The sequence below is a fragment of the Brienomyrus brachyistius genome, chromosome 5 (genome assembly GCF_023856365.1).
Source record: "Brienomyrus brachyistius isolate T26 chromosome 5, BBRACH_0.4, whole genome shotgun sequence".
In the NCBI taxonomy this organism is placed as follows: Eukaryota; Metazoa; Chordata; class Actinopteri; order Osteoglossiformes; family Mormyridae; genus Brienomyrus; species Brienomyrus brachyistius.
Window position 1 is genome coordinate 7,937,788 of NC_064537.1, and position 15,623 is coordinate 7,953,410.

The following is a 15,623-nucleotide window of genomic DNA, read 5'->3' on the forward strand; positions in this document are numbered from 1 at the left end:
GGGGAAGAGGAGATTATATCTCGGTGATCGTGCCCCCCCCCCCCCCCCCCAATAATGAAATATATGACCTCATCTGCACGAACGTGGCCTTTACGTATTAAGTTTTCATTTCGCATTGGTAGTGATTAAAAAATGCATACGAGAAATAAATATTGACAATATGAACTATACCATTCATATTTAGCCATCGTTGCGTCAGAGTTAATTTTAAAGCACAATTCATCTGACTGGATATGAACAGTCATCTCTGACCCTGAAAATGGACAGATGGATGGATTGAGACTTATTAACAGAAATTATTGGCCATTTTATTGGAATCCAGAGGTAATATGACACATCTCTGTAAAAAAGGAATAATATAAGTGTTCCGTAATGTTGAATATTGAGAGATGAAAAAAAAATCATCCCTGACTTAATGTTGAGCTCACAGATAAAATCTGATTCTTATCCGACATAAAAACTGGTCTGTGGTCAAAAATCTGCTTCACAGGATATGTAGACGCACGCGTTTCTGTTAGAGATACACAGTCAGTAAAGAAAAGATGTAATCAGTGAGAGGATAAAAGCTCAGTCTTAGTCTGTATCACTGATCGGACAGATTATCTTTGGCCGCAAGATCACTAGCACTTTCAAACAATGGCTACAAGACACTCTCAGAGTCTTTGAAGAATTTTGCACTGCTATCTCCCTGGTTTTGAAGCTTCACGGAATTTAAGAATATCCAGCTTCCAGTGCAATATCAATTAATGCTATAATATGCGCAAAGTATTAATTAGGCGACAAAATCCCGGGTAATTTTAGCATCAGTAGTTCTCTCTTGAGGCTTCTTGTTAGACAGAAAAATAGAGCAGTTTCTCTATGCTGCCCTCTAGTGGTGCATTTTTATTCCTGCTCTGTGGTCCGTTAAGTGTCCTTAACTGCCCAGTGAGAAAGGCTTAATTGAGAGGGCCCCTCTGACTGGGCTTGGCAACAGACCTCCATAGCAACAGCCCCGAGGGCACATCACACCTGTGATGGAGCTTTGGTGAGCAAGGGGGTGGATGCTGGGGTATAGGAGTCACTGTCCAAATTCAACAGGGGCTGCAGCTTGCAGGATTCCAGACTCTCATCCACCGTGGCCTTCAGATAGGGGCCAGTGGAGGGCGACGGCACCTCAACATACTGCAAGACACAACGGGTAAGTGCCGACTGGCAGGCAGGAGACACGTAGGGGTCGTCTCTTCCACAAAGATGGTTGATGGCCAGCCCATCTGGCAGGGGAAATCCTGAAGGACCGATGATGAAGGGGAGCGCCAAACATGCAAGGGGTGTGTCTTTGCTCGGCCCATTGTGGCGCTGTCCTCCGCGATCTGAGGCTGACTCCCACCCCTGTTCAGCGATGCATTGGTACAGTCCCATGTCATCCGCAGACATCAGCCACATTGGCTGGCTGTGGTGACCTGACAAACTGAGAGAAGGATTGGGGGGGGCGTTTAGTAAACCAAGTCCATTAACTGGCATGAAAGTTTTTCTAAATTAAACCTGGCTCATAAATTTGACACCAAGTTTTCTATCAATCATCTTTTTATTTGAGCAAATACTTTGTTGATATACACTATGCTGGAATTCCGATGAAGTTGGCAGGTTAAGATAAAATAAAATCCTGGTACATCCATCCATCCACCACTTATCAAACAAAGGGGACCCAGGAGCTGATTCCAGGAAACACAAGGCAAGGAAACGCCCTGGGAGGGATTCCAGTCCACTACAGGACACGCGCACACACACAACCACACACACACAGGTTTGTAATTATATCTTTGTGGGGACTCAGACATAAGTAACCATACAAAATACAAGACTTTGCCTTTTGATTGCATTCAGAGATACTGCGTGGGGACCTGAAAAACGGTCCCCACAACGTCAAAATAACAGGTTTTTATCACATTGTGGGGGACATTTGGATGCGGGTAGAAATCTGCCCAGCGTTGGGGGAACCTGCAAGCACCTCACACATGGAGGAGGCTGGGATTGGAACTCCTGAATTTGGTGAGACAGTACGACTCACGTTGGCACGCAAATTCTTGATCCTTTTTAGAAGCATGATTCCAGTATTGTCTCAAAGCCCCCGCCCACTTCCACCTCTTTGGCAAGCGAGACACTTACTCGAGGCAGGCTGGCGGTATCTGGGTGTTTTCCAGCATTTCCACACTGCTGATGGTGGCCTGGTCCTGCTCAATGTGCACAGCCAGCCAGCTCGCGGGGAACCCCTGTGGGAACACAAGGCGTTAGCACGTCCGCCTCTCCCTGACACATCACTCTACATCAAGGTCTTTATGCCTTGGCGACTGCAGGGCCTTGTCAGGGAGGCTTAATTCAGACTGAAGCGGCTCTGGAGGTGAAGAGTGAAAGATGAAAAAAAAAGACAGAAAAACAGGAAGAAAAAGAGGAGGAGAGAAAGGAAGTGAAAAATGTGGAGCTCACGCTGCGGCCCCCATTGGCGCAAAATCCACCGTACAAAGGAAACGAGCATCTTCCACGAATCGAAGGTGGCCCATGGCCCCGAAGATGGGTAAAAACTGGCCAATTTACCAGTCAACTCATCACAAATAACACTAACCTAATCCCAGGGCAAACTACTTCATGACTAGGTAGTGAGCCCCAACATTTACGAAAGATTACGAAGGAAAAATGGGATCGAAGTATACTTCCATTTAAATGGTCCTCTATCCCCAGAGGACACTATACTATCACGGAATGACATGCCTGATGCCGGGAATAAGGGCGTGTAAATGGGGAAAGGGAGCAGCAACTCTGTTCCGCGATGGTCTCTGCGGTACACAGCAAGGGATTGTAATGAACATTATTTATGGCCTGTTCCCCTCTAAGGCTGAGTGGACATTATTAAACTAATATCGCTTTGCATAGTTTCACTTTTCAAATTGTATTCAATGCTATTCTCTTTGGGAAAAGTGCCCGTGCGAGATCAACGGAATCGAAGGGACACACCGGCAAGTAAGTAGCCGATAGACGGGCGATGACACGAGTCGAGGAAAGGGAAATGGCCTGGATGCACCAAGTAGGGAACAAAATAAACAGCCTCCATGTAAAAGCAATAGAGGGGCCTGGAAGGCAAGAGAGCAGGATGGAGGAAAGGTGCCAGGAAGTGACAGGGATTGTCAGGAAATGATTGAAGAACTTGCCATGTTCAACACTTTGCTCTTCAAAGGTGTCGGGATGGATTTGAGCCACGACTGAATGATCCTGAATGAGGTTCGGAAAAAGAAGAGAGTTATCAGCGACTGAGCCTGATTCCAGTTCGGCGCGAAGCCTCCACCGTAAGTAAGGAGAGCGGGACCTGGAACAGGACGGGAATCCATACAGGAGGATGAGGGCGAATATGATCACGCAGGCACCAGGGAGGAGGTACACCAGCATGCTGACGGCTGACGGGAAAGCAGAAAGCACACACAAAGACGTCTGATCATACAGTAACATCCTCTGGCGTGAAGTCTGCTCTTGGCATTATCAAAAAAAAACAAGCTACTAAGTGCTCTATGAATCACTTAAGGGCCACAAAATGGCCACAACTGTTGATTTGGGTTATGCTGTAAGCAGAGAGCTGCCGAGAATGTGTGACTCAGTGGCCAAAGGTGATTTCCTTTACATCTCCCCCAACCCTCATTTGTTCCAGAAATGACTAATGTTACAGCAAAGACCCCACACACCGCTGTCTACATTTCAATTCAATCTTTGAAATTAATATTTTAAACTATTGTTTGTATTGTGTTGTATGCAGCATTGAAGAGATTTAATTCTCTTCCAGTCCCAATAAAATAGGTTATTATCATTACTACAAAGAGGACATTCAGACATAATAGTGAGTAACCATAGATATTTAGGCTTCACCCAGTGGATGAAAGTGAAAGGAACATTACCTGGGGGTGTGGTCCACTCTACTGGCTCTGACCAATCAGATGAGTTTCCTCTGTATTCGCTAGGGCCAATCATGGCCCTCACCTGGGCAGTGTAGCGTGACCCACTCAAGAGAGATGCCTGACTGATGTCTGAATAGGTGAGAGGTGAATTGTAGCAGTGTCGCTCTTTCTGGATAGATGGAAAGGTTCAGAGACAGACCACAAAGGTTACATAGGTACACGAGAAAGTACGGTCAAGTATGCATATTGAGAAACATCCTAAGACTGGCTGACTGATCCACAAAGAATAACAGACTAAGACTGGTTGACTGAGACTGCGTGACTGGCATAGACTAAGACTGACTGATTCACAGAGACTGACAGAGACTATTACTGACAGACACATACATAAAGACCGACAGACACACACACTGTCATAGACAGACTGCCAGACTCTCACCGGTGTTTCAATGCACCAGTAGCATATCTCATAAATGACTGGCACCAACTCTGTCTTTGATGGGGTCCAACTTAACTTCCAGTGTCCGTCTTTCTCTTTAACCTGCACAAGGTCGGGGTGGGGGAGCCAGACTGGAGGGGGGTGGGGTATAGGCAAAATGTTAAACGAAGTACATCCAAGTTTCTCAAAATCATAGAGCTATAGGAGAGTGCTCTCTGAATCTGCTAGGGAATCCATGCCCCTCTGATGTCCCTGAATCAGGCTCTCAACATTTCTACTTTGTTCAAGGGAGCAACACAAATTTCCATCACAGGATTTGAGCAGGCCAAATCCTGTAGCCATCTTCCCACCCTAGACTTTCTATCCATCTAGGTACCTGTTGTCGAGTTTGATGGCTGCTGCTTCATCACAGATAAACAAACCAATCACCAATCACTGCCTGACCATCTATCCAAACACAGGTACGGGCACTGCAGTGCTATTAGTCAAGGGCAAGAATAAAAGGACAGAGCCCCCTGGAGCATGGGAGGACTCAAAAGAGGTGCGCCACTCACTGTGTTCGGCCACGGGGAACGACCTGAAGATGTAGGTGGGGGTGAGGTTTAACAGGAGCTCACTGTGCTGTGAGACCAGGAGGAGGGAACAGCTGAACAGGAGCGCTGGCTCACCGGGTTTTTCACTGACCTTGGGGTCACCACAGAGCTCATTCCTGAGATGGGGGGAGAGAGAAAGAAAGAGAGAGCAAGTGAGGGAAAGGAGGAGGCGAGAAGAACACGGATGGAGAGATCGCGCCGTGGGGCAAAAAGGTGGAGAGGTGGTACTAAGGCGAGGGAATAGGGGACGTGGTCAAGAAGGAAAGACAGACAACGCCAGGATCCGTGGGATGTCGTCCCAACGGGTTGGAGGGTCACACTGAGAGTCATCCTAAGTACCAACCAAAACAGCCGAAAGCCGTCACGAGCCAATGAGCCAAATCCCAGGCCAGGAGCCTAGGGCTCCAGGACCAGCCCCAGCACGAAGCTGCCAGGCCACAGGGCAAGAGGGACACAGCAGTGAAGTGAGGCCATTCATCGAAAAGTGAGTGTTTCTCTACCAGTGTTGCCCACTCCGGTCCTCGGGAACCTGCAGACAGTCCATGTTTTTGCTCCCTCCCGGCTTGCATAATGGTGGAGGGCTTAAACAAGCAGAAAGTTGTGCGCAACAGCAACAGTTCCGGCTGATGGACTCTCGCTTCCTCTCACTATTAAGGAACTTGTCCCCCCCATCCAGCAAAAAAAAAAACCCCACAACTGATCATGGCGAAAAATGTGGAAGTTTGCTCGGTCTCCGGAGTGACAAACTCAGCATTTCTAACTTTAACAATTGAAACAAACAAGTGGTTGTATCTCTCTCTCTCTTGCCTTTTTGTATTGTGGCTTTTTCTGATCCAGACCTGTGTGTCTGTGACTGCAGATGGGAAAGCTGGGCAAAGCAGGTCGCTCGGTCACTTTACGGGGGGAAGCAAGCGAACGTCACACTGACCTGATGGAGATTCATTGTGCAGCTGCCTGATTGCCAAATGTAACCTTACAATGGCAACATCTACCGTTAGTTTCTTGGCAATGATGTAGCACCAGGAAGGGAGGGGTGTAGGAAAAGACATTTTAATCAGAAAAGCAACACGCACACACACACACGCACACACACGCACACACACACACACACACACACACACACACACACACACACACACACACACACACACACACACACACACACACACACACACACACACACACACACACACACACTAGAGTGACCCTTAACTGTATGGCGAAAGTTTGAATTTTCAAAATAGAGAACTTCTCCTTTTGTGAAATCACATGGGGAAAAAAATGCGACAAAAAAATTTTACATTTAAATACTGGCTAAATAAATGTTGAGAAGCTGCGCAAGCTGCTTGAAGTCCCTTTCGGACAGCAAGAATACCGTCAAAAAACTGTCAGGCCTGGCGTTGCTTTGACCCGTCCGTTAGAAATGCAGAGAAAATGGATATGGTCGAAAAAATTAGTGAAAATGAAGGAACTGTTGAACCCTGTCAGACCGGATGCGAAAGGACACAAAGAAATCGCTTCGCTCATTTGTCACCAGCAACACAAAGAAATTCTTTCAAATTCGAGGACTTAATGGTTCATTTCTGACACCATCTCCTGCTGCATGGAAAGGAAATCCACATTATAAAGCCGCCCATGGAATTGACGCTACTCGGACATTCATCAGTGCAGAAAGTGGCGTGAAATCGATCCTGGAAAGACGAGGAACAGAAGCAGTTCCTGTTCCAAGTTGTGCAGGAACTTCCTACGTCAGTGTCCTGATCCTAGTAAGAATACTGGAGAAAGACTGGACTGTCATATGGCATAGGCCTACCTGAAGGACACGCTCACAAGATTACTTGCTAATACTCCATTAATTATGCATTGAGCTTCACTGATAATCTTTGTCTTTGCTGAAAGCAGCCTGTGTGATTTATTTGGCTATGAAGACTATGCTGTAAGTCAACTAACGTCCGTAAACTGAACTGCAACATTTTTATTGATTATTTTGGACATTCTGTTGCTCATTTATTTAGCATATTTTATAAATTTCTTGTGGTTGCTGTGACAATTATTTTGCCTAAATAATATGCATGACTGCCTGACTGTCTCCACACCGCGAACATCACCTGCACTGATAAAAGCTTCAGGTGGTCTATGCAGCCCCTAAATATTACACAATTTAGGTAATTTTTTCTTATAAATGGGGTGAGAATGCAGCCTTCTCTGGCATCATTTTCAAGAAAAATTTTTGGGCCACCCTAAAGCACACACACACACACACACACATGGGTTTGTAATTATATCTTTGTGGGGACTCTCCATTCATTTCTGTGGGGAAGACTCTAATCATATCACGATGACCTTAGCCGATACCCAAACATGACCAAACATAATATGAGACTTTTGGCATTTTTGTTTTTTTGATTTGTAACATAAATCTAATCCACACACACAGATTAGGTATCTATATCTTTATAGGGACTCTCCCCACACACACACTCTCTGGCTTTAAATCCCAAACCTCATAAGGCAGACTCACTTGGCTATGCCGCGGAACCGGTACCAGAGCCGGTAGATGACAAACCGGGCCAGCTCCTTGCTCAGTTCCCAGCTGCAGAGCACCTTCAGCTCCCCGTCAGAGAGGCACTGCAGGTTAGTGGGACCTGGTAACATGGCTGGCAGAGGCAGAGAAGGACCCAGCATGTTACCGCTATAACCAGACACTAAACCGCGTAACAGTCTAAACTGAAAATCTTAAACATATCCAAGAATGTGACACTGGCAAGTAAAACTCTTAATCCATATAAAGAAAAAGCCTTCTGGTCTTTCTGCCTTTTTCCCCACAACACCTTTCAGACCTATACACACAGCTCTGGAAAAAAATGAGACCCTCTGAATTTTTTAATTGTGGTTAAGTCCTCGTTCTGCTGGCAGAAGGCTATGCTGAGCTGCAGGTTGCTTCCAGGTTCAAAGTTTCTGAGACAGCAGTACAGAAGGGCAAGGTGAAGCAGGAGACACTGGCAATGACCAAAAAACTAGCCAGGCAGAGGGCGGAAGCGGCCTTCTAGTGACAGAGATGACCGTCAACTTATCCATCATTGCCTCTTGAAATGAAGGATGACCTCAAGTGACCTTCAAATGGAATGGGAAGCATTAACTGGTGTGTGAACTGCACTGCTAGGACAGTTAGGATTGTCAGGACTGCAAGAAGCCCTTAAAGACCCATAAAGCAGGAAGAAGCCCTTCACCAACGAGGCTGGAGTTTGCAACAAAAAAAATTATATTTTACACAGACGCATTCACATAAACTGAGAAAAAGTGAAACTAAAAATGTTACTGTGGTTTCTTACATTTTTTTCCAGAGCTGTAAATACACACAGGTGTTTTCAGTGTCTCTCTGAATGCTCCCCCCACAATTCCGTAATCACTTACTGCCTTTAGTCTTCCACTGCACCACGGGGCTCCAGTCACCCCAGGATCCCCTTCCTACTGGGGCCCTTACTTTGGCCTCATACCAAGAACCATTCGCCAAAGAATCTGCCTCGATTTTCCATGCCATCGCTGAAACCTCCACGACCTGCCACAAGGAGAACCATTCAGATATTGTCCTAGAGTGAGTTGAGAGTGAACCTGCATTATCGAAGACGCATGTTAAAGCATCTTCTAATAATCAGCAATATAAAATACTACCTTTGAACGTAAGGCAAGTACTTTTACAGGCACAAACTTCAAATCAAACAGACCATTTGGACTCCAAATTCAGCACTAAGTCCCTGCCGACCTGCTCACCTCACTGGTCTGGTTAGATGTGAAGATGGTTAAGGAGACTCCTAAGATTCCCTGGACCACAGACTCACCTCCCAGTTGCCCTCCAGTGGCCTGTAGCTCAGCTGGTAATTCGCTGCAGGTGACTGACGTAAGCAGGTCCGCCAGTGTAACAAGGCCCCGCCCCTCTCAGAAAGTGTGGGCGACACGTTCAGCAGAAGACAGCTTCTCTCTGCAAAGCCGGCATGCAGACACAACTGTAGCAATGTACAGCCTTAAGTGCATACGGCCTTAGTGACGGTTTAACAGGTTTAACTACGCATAACCTCAACAACACACAAGTATAACCATGCATAGCCTTGACGATGCACAACCTTAACGATTCCTTTATAACAGTCATGAATCGTTCCCTGGATTTAAGGGTAGTTGCATAGGAGAACCGAGTTCTTGTGCTTGCAGATCAAGCCTTTGTAGATTACTAGTTCTAATCTGAATAACGGTTTCTGGCATAAAACCGTATTGAAGTCTTTGGATAATATTACCTATGAATGACTATCCCCCAGCCCAGGACTGACCATGTAGGGACAGGTTGAACACCCAGGACAGCAGGTGTACATGCGGCGTCCTGAAGAGGAATCCATCATTCTCTCCGATGGTAAACATGGTGGTGTTGTATTGGCACTGAAAGGTGGTCCAGCCACCCGGAAGGTGGATGGGGGGTCGGTATGGCAAGCATGGGGACTCTCTGGAGAGTGGGGGTACGAAATCGAGATTTAATCTTCTATTTGTTCATTATTAGGTTATCTCAGCTACTGCTCCTCCTTGGCAGCACCTGGCCCTCTCCTCCGCATCCAGCTCCACCCTCTCTCTATACCTGTATTCCTCTGTGTCCAGGTGAAACAGGAACACAGGGGTCCGTGCCTCAGTTTTCTCTGTCCAGCTGCAGCGGATGTAGGAGAAGTAGTCGTTGTGGCACTGCAGCGACTCCAGCAATGCGGATTCTGCAGGACAGAGACGGACAGCGATCGGCTCTGCGCCTCACGAATCTCCGACGTGTCTCTAGCACAGCGTTGCCCTGGAATGGCCAGCGACTCTTACTGTGAAACGCGTCGCTGCCGTAAGCCTGGTACATGTGGGATCCAGGGGTCGATGCCTGGGCTGGAGGAAGGAGAACACCCACACACCATATATGGCACACCCAGGCCAGGAGCATGGCAGGCTGGGGAGATCTGGCAAGGGGCAAGAGCTTTAAAGGAGAAAATACCTCTAGTTAACAAGGTTTGTGAGTCATGGAAAAACATAAATGCCAAATTAGCCTACCTTACCGTGACAGTAATTCACAATAACAATGTCAAGTAAAAGCACAGAAATGCACATTAGTGCAATTTTAATAAGCTTAACATAACTGATAGTGAAGATCAACATCAGTAGTCTAACCGCCCTTAATGATAAGTACAGTTTAAAATGACTACACTTTTACGTTTATAAAAGTTATATATCCCCCCCACAGCAATTAAAACACTACAGGAAGGAAACACATCAACACGGATGAAACGAAAAAATACATTTTTAGACATTTCGCGTATCTTTGTTTTCTCTCTAGGCTCCACACTGCACCGAACTTAAGAATCCAATCTTTTCTCCAAGGCGCATTAATATTTACTTACGCTTGTACAACATTCCGATAATATTCAACCATTTAATAAAGGAGATCATACCATATATTTAGTATGCGGTGTCCGGCTTGCTGGTTCCTTCCAAGATTGTTTGGAGTATTTCAACGTCATGTAATATTACTTTACATAATATTATTTTGTAATCAATCATATATGTGCCACGTTTAACGTACAGTCACTCAGTTATTCCTTTCGAAAAACGAAATTACGGCAGTTTTCCCACTTTCGATTAAAAAAGTGTATGTATTGTTAAAACGCCATTTTAACTGATTAAATGTAGTCTATAGGTCTGTTTATGGATAATAATAATTAAAAAACCCGCTCTCAGAGCAGCTTCAAAGCTTCTCAAAGCGCCGCAGCTCAAAAGCGCTTTAGAAAAACAAGACTAGGAAAAAGAAAATGCGGAACGCTGGTCCCCCACCGCAGGATTTCCACGCTGGATAGCGGGCGACACACATTGGCTGGAATCTCGATCGCTGTCGGAAACAAAAGAAAAATGCACGAAAAAACTGGGAAGACTGCGGATCCGGATCAGAAACGAAACGCTAATGAAACTGCCATTACAAGAATCCTAAATTCGGAAGTAGATTAGAAAAACACGCATTTAACTGTAATACGGTAAAAACCAGTTGTCTTTCATGTTACTGTGGCCCAGTTATCCTTTAAAGCGTTTGCTTTTGTCTGCAAACGTCTGCGTAACCAAAAAAGTGATGGAAAACAAAACAGACTCTTTCTTTCAGCTGATTTACTGCTGCCACAGTAAAACATTTACTAACTGAAAGTTCAAGTTGAAGTATTAAATAAAAATAGTCGGTACACTCAGTGACGTTCGCGGGTGAGCCTTTCATTGTCACCTGACACCGAACATAAATGAAATTGATATTAATCACGGTATCAAGCTGATCTTTTACCTCTTTTTATGTTTCCTTGTGTCATTTATTTCAATGATAGCCTACAGAGTCCGAGATACATGCGTCTGAGTTTGGCAGATCAAAGTAGTGTTTAGATTCATAATCACTTTCTGATCGAGTCATTTGATGCTTAGTTTCAGTAACGCTTTCATACTGCTGAAATTGCAAGGCAAACCTACAGCGAATTTAAAAACCATTTTCGACGTGATTAACAGGATATAGTTAGTAATAGTCCATAGAGTAGAATAGTATAACTGTTTATAGGATATATTCCAGTAAAAAATAAGTAAATAAAAAATGAAATTCTGTGAGACAGTTGCATAGTTGAGCTCACCTTGAATTTCCTTCCGTCTTTTGCGTAACTAAAAATGCACACATTTACACCTGTTTATCAGAGTTCATATTGCGAATAGTAAAGATATCGCAGTTGGTTTCGCTTCTGCTGAAGTGTAGATAAGCATAGCCGCGTGTATTAAGTGCTTCGACCACAGTGTGGTGTGGTGACCGGTGCGTTTCGAAATAAATTGATCTTGCTTGACTGTGCATAAGCATGTCTTCAGATGCATCCATAAACTCACATGGCTGCCCCCTGGTTGCTGAGCAGCAATATCTACAAGGAACCCCCTATGATCCATCAATTGCTTACGCAGTGCATGATATTAGGGACCGTTTCCCATCAAATACAACACGAGGGAGGGAGTATGTGAAACATGATGCCAATCCATCACACAGAAGACAATGTGTCATATCTTTGGACTGACAGATGAAACTTGCATAGGACTCCACACAAACAGAACAGGGAAAGGATTAAAACTAGTGAAGGCTAAATGAATCTTCAGGAACCATTTGCTGTATTTTCTTACTTCACTAGATGGCACTCTTGGTTTGCTTTGGGGGGTACTTTGAGCCCTTTTTTTCCGAAGAGACAGCACCATCTAGTGGGGTCAGAAAATACAGCAAGTGGTTCATGAAGCTTCACTTGGCCACCACTAATTAAAACCCTTCCCCAGTCCTGAATCCTGGGGATGTGCAGCAACAGTGCTACCCTCCGAACGACTGAACAGAGTTTCTGTTTTATTTCCATGGATCCCAGCACCAATCTATCTGCTTCAGAAGAGCTTTCCACATGTGGGAGCAGGACCCTGCTCTACACAGAGTCATCGCCATTTTGCAGATTCTCTAGTAACTTCTACACAGCTCGACTGGCACGCATCACCATGTAACTTATTTTTAATACAACCGGGATGGTTTACCTAGCAGGAATTCAGGTGTGCATCACACGATTCTGTTAAACTAGCTTGACTATAAAAAAAATAGTGTTTCGCTGTAAAATATGTTAGAAAACCTGACATCTGGGTTTGATGAGCAGATGTGGTGGTGCAGTGGTTAGCACTGTTGCCTCGCACCTCTGGGACCCGGGTTCGAGTCTCCGCCTGGGTCACATGTGTGCGGAGTTTGCATGTTCTCCCCATGTCGTCGTGGGGTTTCCTCCGGGTACTCCGGTTTCCCCCCACAGTCCAAAAACATGCTGAGGCTAATTGGACTTGCTAAATTACCCATAGGAGTGCATGAGTGAGTGAATGGTGTGTGAGTGTGCCCTGCGATGGGCTGGCCCCCCATCCTGGGTTGTTCCCTGCCTCGTGTCCATTGTTTCCAGGATAGGCTCCGGACCCCCCCGTGACCTAGAAGGATAAGCGGTTTGGACAATGGATGGACATTGGCAGCCTTTGTAGACTGTCAACTATAGAGAAGGAAAGACTCAACAAGAAGACAGGCCATTAACAAGTCTGCTGGGAACCTGGAAAATAAGCTGTTATTGCGATAACCTGGCTATACTTACGTATGCAGTAGTAACAACCTGCAGCTTTCAGATTTCAAGAATAAAGTCTAACAGTTCAAACTAAAAAATATCACAACAATCCTATGACCTACACCAGTCCATTGTCTGCTCAGCTAAGCCCAGTAGAGGTGCTGGAAAATCCTGCTTTGCCACAGAACCCCCCCCCCCCGCCAACATCGCCAGCTCACCTTCGCCTATCATTCCCTTTTTTCTCCTGTCGACATGCGTTCAGATCTAACAGTCTCTTTTTCCTGCTGTATGTTAATCTGGCATCGTATACATCCACGAGTCCATCCTCTGGATGCTCGTCACCCCCTGCCCCACATTAGATCTGCACCTACTTTTAATACTGTTTTTTTCTGTTTTTGCTATTTATCTATCTATCCATCCATCCATCCACCCACCCACCCACAGTGTTGTGAAACATGCCTGTTTACCGGGGCCATTTTTGTATAAAGGTGGTGTTGGAACCTTTTACCTTGTGAAGTTGCATTTAATTATTATACATTTGTCAGTTAGGCGCCAAGGGAAAATATGCAGTAAATGTCCTTAAACGAACAAACGTGTGGGACTGTCGCTGCGAATGGAACAGGTGCCCAGAATACCTTTGATGTTGTACCGCTACTCGACTTCCTGTGTGTTCATCACTGCCTGAGAAAAGTCTCTTTTAAAGAAGAACCCTTTTTATTTAAATATCGTGAAAATTACTGCAAAAGTAAAGCAAGAATAATTAAATTACTCTTGAGGACTAGACCCAGTTTAGGGGCCTAGAACTGTAAATGGTCTGTGTGGCACTGTGGTACCACATTGCACAAGTAGGTATCAAACATGACTTATGGAGAGACGATCTGTAACTTTCCACTGTAACTCAGTTCATACCTCAAACACAAATATGTCCCATGAGAAACGCACACTGTCAACATGCTTCTGAGCCCCTTAAAACACCCCCACTCGCTGGCAGCGTGGGGGAAATCCGTACAAACCGCAGAACCCCCCCCAGTAGGCAATAACAATGTCAGCAAGCTCTGATTGGCCCTCTGCCCTAACCCCCCTATTTTCAAAGACTGGTACAGATGAACCGGAAGCTCATGTTTGACTAATAATTAACTGGGGAATTTAAGTAATTTTACTGAAAGACAACTTTACATGAATGATTCCATCACAGATAAATGTCACAAAGACTGTTTTGATTCAGCACGACATAAGAAGTGAAACAGGAAATGGCATATAAGACAGATTTAACATACATAAATTGTACAATAATGAGATTAAACTCCAGGTTTGACTAAAGACACTTTATTTTATCATTAACACTGGGCTCTTGTGTAATATTTAAGCACAGACAGCGTGACTTAATTTCTTTAATGTTCCAATATTCTGTTTTTCAAGATAATGGACTGTGTACGGTGTACTTTTTAATTACTTTCAAAAACCTTTACTTGTTTTCACTATACACGGGCAATTTTACCAGGGGTGAAATTGCACCCCCTAGTCGTCAGATAAAAATGCCTTTTGAACACATTAAGTTCAATAAAATGAAATAATATTGTGAAGTAATATTTGAAAATGTGGCTTGTGTTAGTCATATCAATGTGTAGTAATAACTTCCTGTAAATGTATTTGCTACATTTTACAAATGTATGTGCAGTGCTTACAGAAGGTCTTGGGATACGTTTAATTCTGTAATAATGTTGCAATAATGTTACTGGTTTCATAACTAAAGTCCACCGACAAGTAGTGTTTAACGTATCTGCACATATCTTCCTCACGCACATTTTCTTTTTATTAAGTGTAATAATTTTTTGATTGACTCATTCGTTTCTGTTCCTGCCATTTTGTGGTTAATTTCAATTGTATAGTCATTGGCTCCCAAAGGGTCACTAAACACAAATGTTTTGGGTATCAATTTATCACTAATTGAAATGATTTTTTTTACTTTAAAGCTTCTGGTTGTTTCTAATCAGGGAAGACTGTTGCTTGTTTAGGTAGGTAGTACGTAACTAAACCTGCATGATAGTTTCATCAGGAAACAGACCACCAATTACTGAAATATATTAGTTAGCTGCAGATAAATAAAGTTAAAATAGAGCAAGTGGAAAAGCCTAATTTTTAGCTAATTTAGCTTCGGTAGGGGAGAGAGCTGGAACACCACTAATAAGGGATGAGAGTCATGTAATCATTTCAGTGTTTATCCACTTCCTCCCTAATCCCATATGGTGGATTTCAAGACTGGAAACTGGTACATGTCGATTCTATTAATAAAAACAGATTATGAGTTAAGAAAGTTATTTTTTTGACCAAGACTATATTTTACTTAGTATTTATACTATTGCAGATAAAATCATATAATTTGGATAAGATTAAATTGTAGTTTCTCAGGTAAACTGTGATGTATTTTTCCCCTGTTAATTTCAAACCACTATCCTACTACAGCAAGCCGAACAATAGCTAAGAGGTGGGGGGCTGTAACACATCTGTAAAAAGTGATACAACCATCCCC

General features: G+C 44.2%; 1 protein-coding gene across 3 annotated transcripts; it reads right to left on the bottom strand.

The window, feature by feature from the left end:
* Positions 1-283: 283 nt before the first annotated feature.
* Positions 284-11,783, bottom strand: LOC125742298 (cytokine receptor common subunit beta-like). 3 transcript variants are annotated; one of them, XM_049014189.1, is made up of 15 exons: positions 11,618-11,783; positions 10,415-10,848; positions 9,795-9,942; positions 9,571-9,697; positions 9,272-9,441; positions 8,789-8,928; positions 8,364-8,508; positions 7,471-7,606; positions 4,911-5,065; positions 4,357-4,487; positions 3,918-4,086; positions 3,338-3,425; positions 3,183-3,243; positions 2,146-2,249; positions 284-1,447 (listed from the first exon to the last, which is right to left on the bottom strand). In XM_049014189.1, exons 2-15 carry the CDS (start codon positions 10,481-10,483, stop codon positions 1,003-1,005), a joined length of 2,088 nt encoding a protein of 695 aa, XP_048870146.1. In that variant the 5' UTR covers positions 10,484-10,848; positions 11,618-11,783; the 3' UTR covers positions 284-1,002. The 3 variants fall into 3 exon arrangements, with proteins under 3 accessions (XP_048870146.1, XP_048870145.1, XP_048870144.1); XM_049014188.1 differs by having other exon boundaries at positions 11,284-11,783; XM_049014187.1 differs by having other exon boundaries at positions 10,415-11,783.
* Between the last annotated feature and the right edge of the window lie 3,840 nt (positions 11,784-15,623).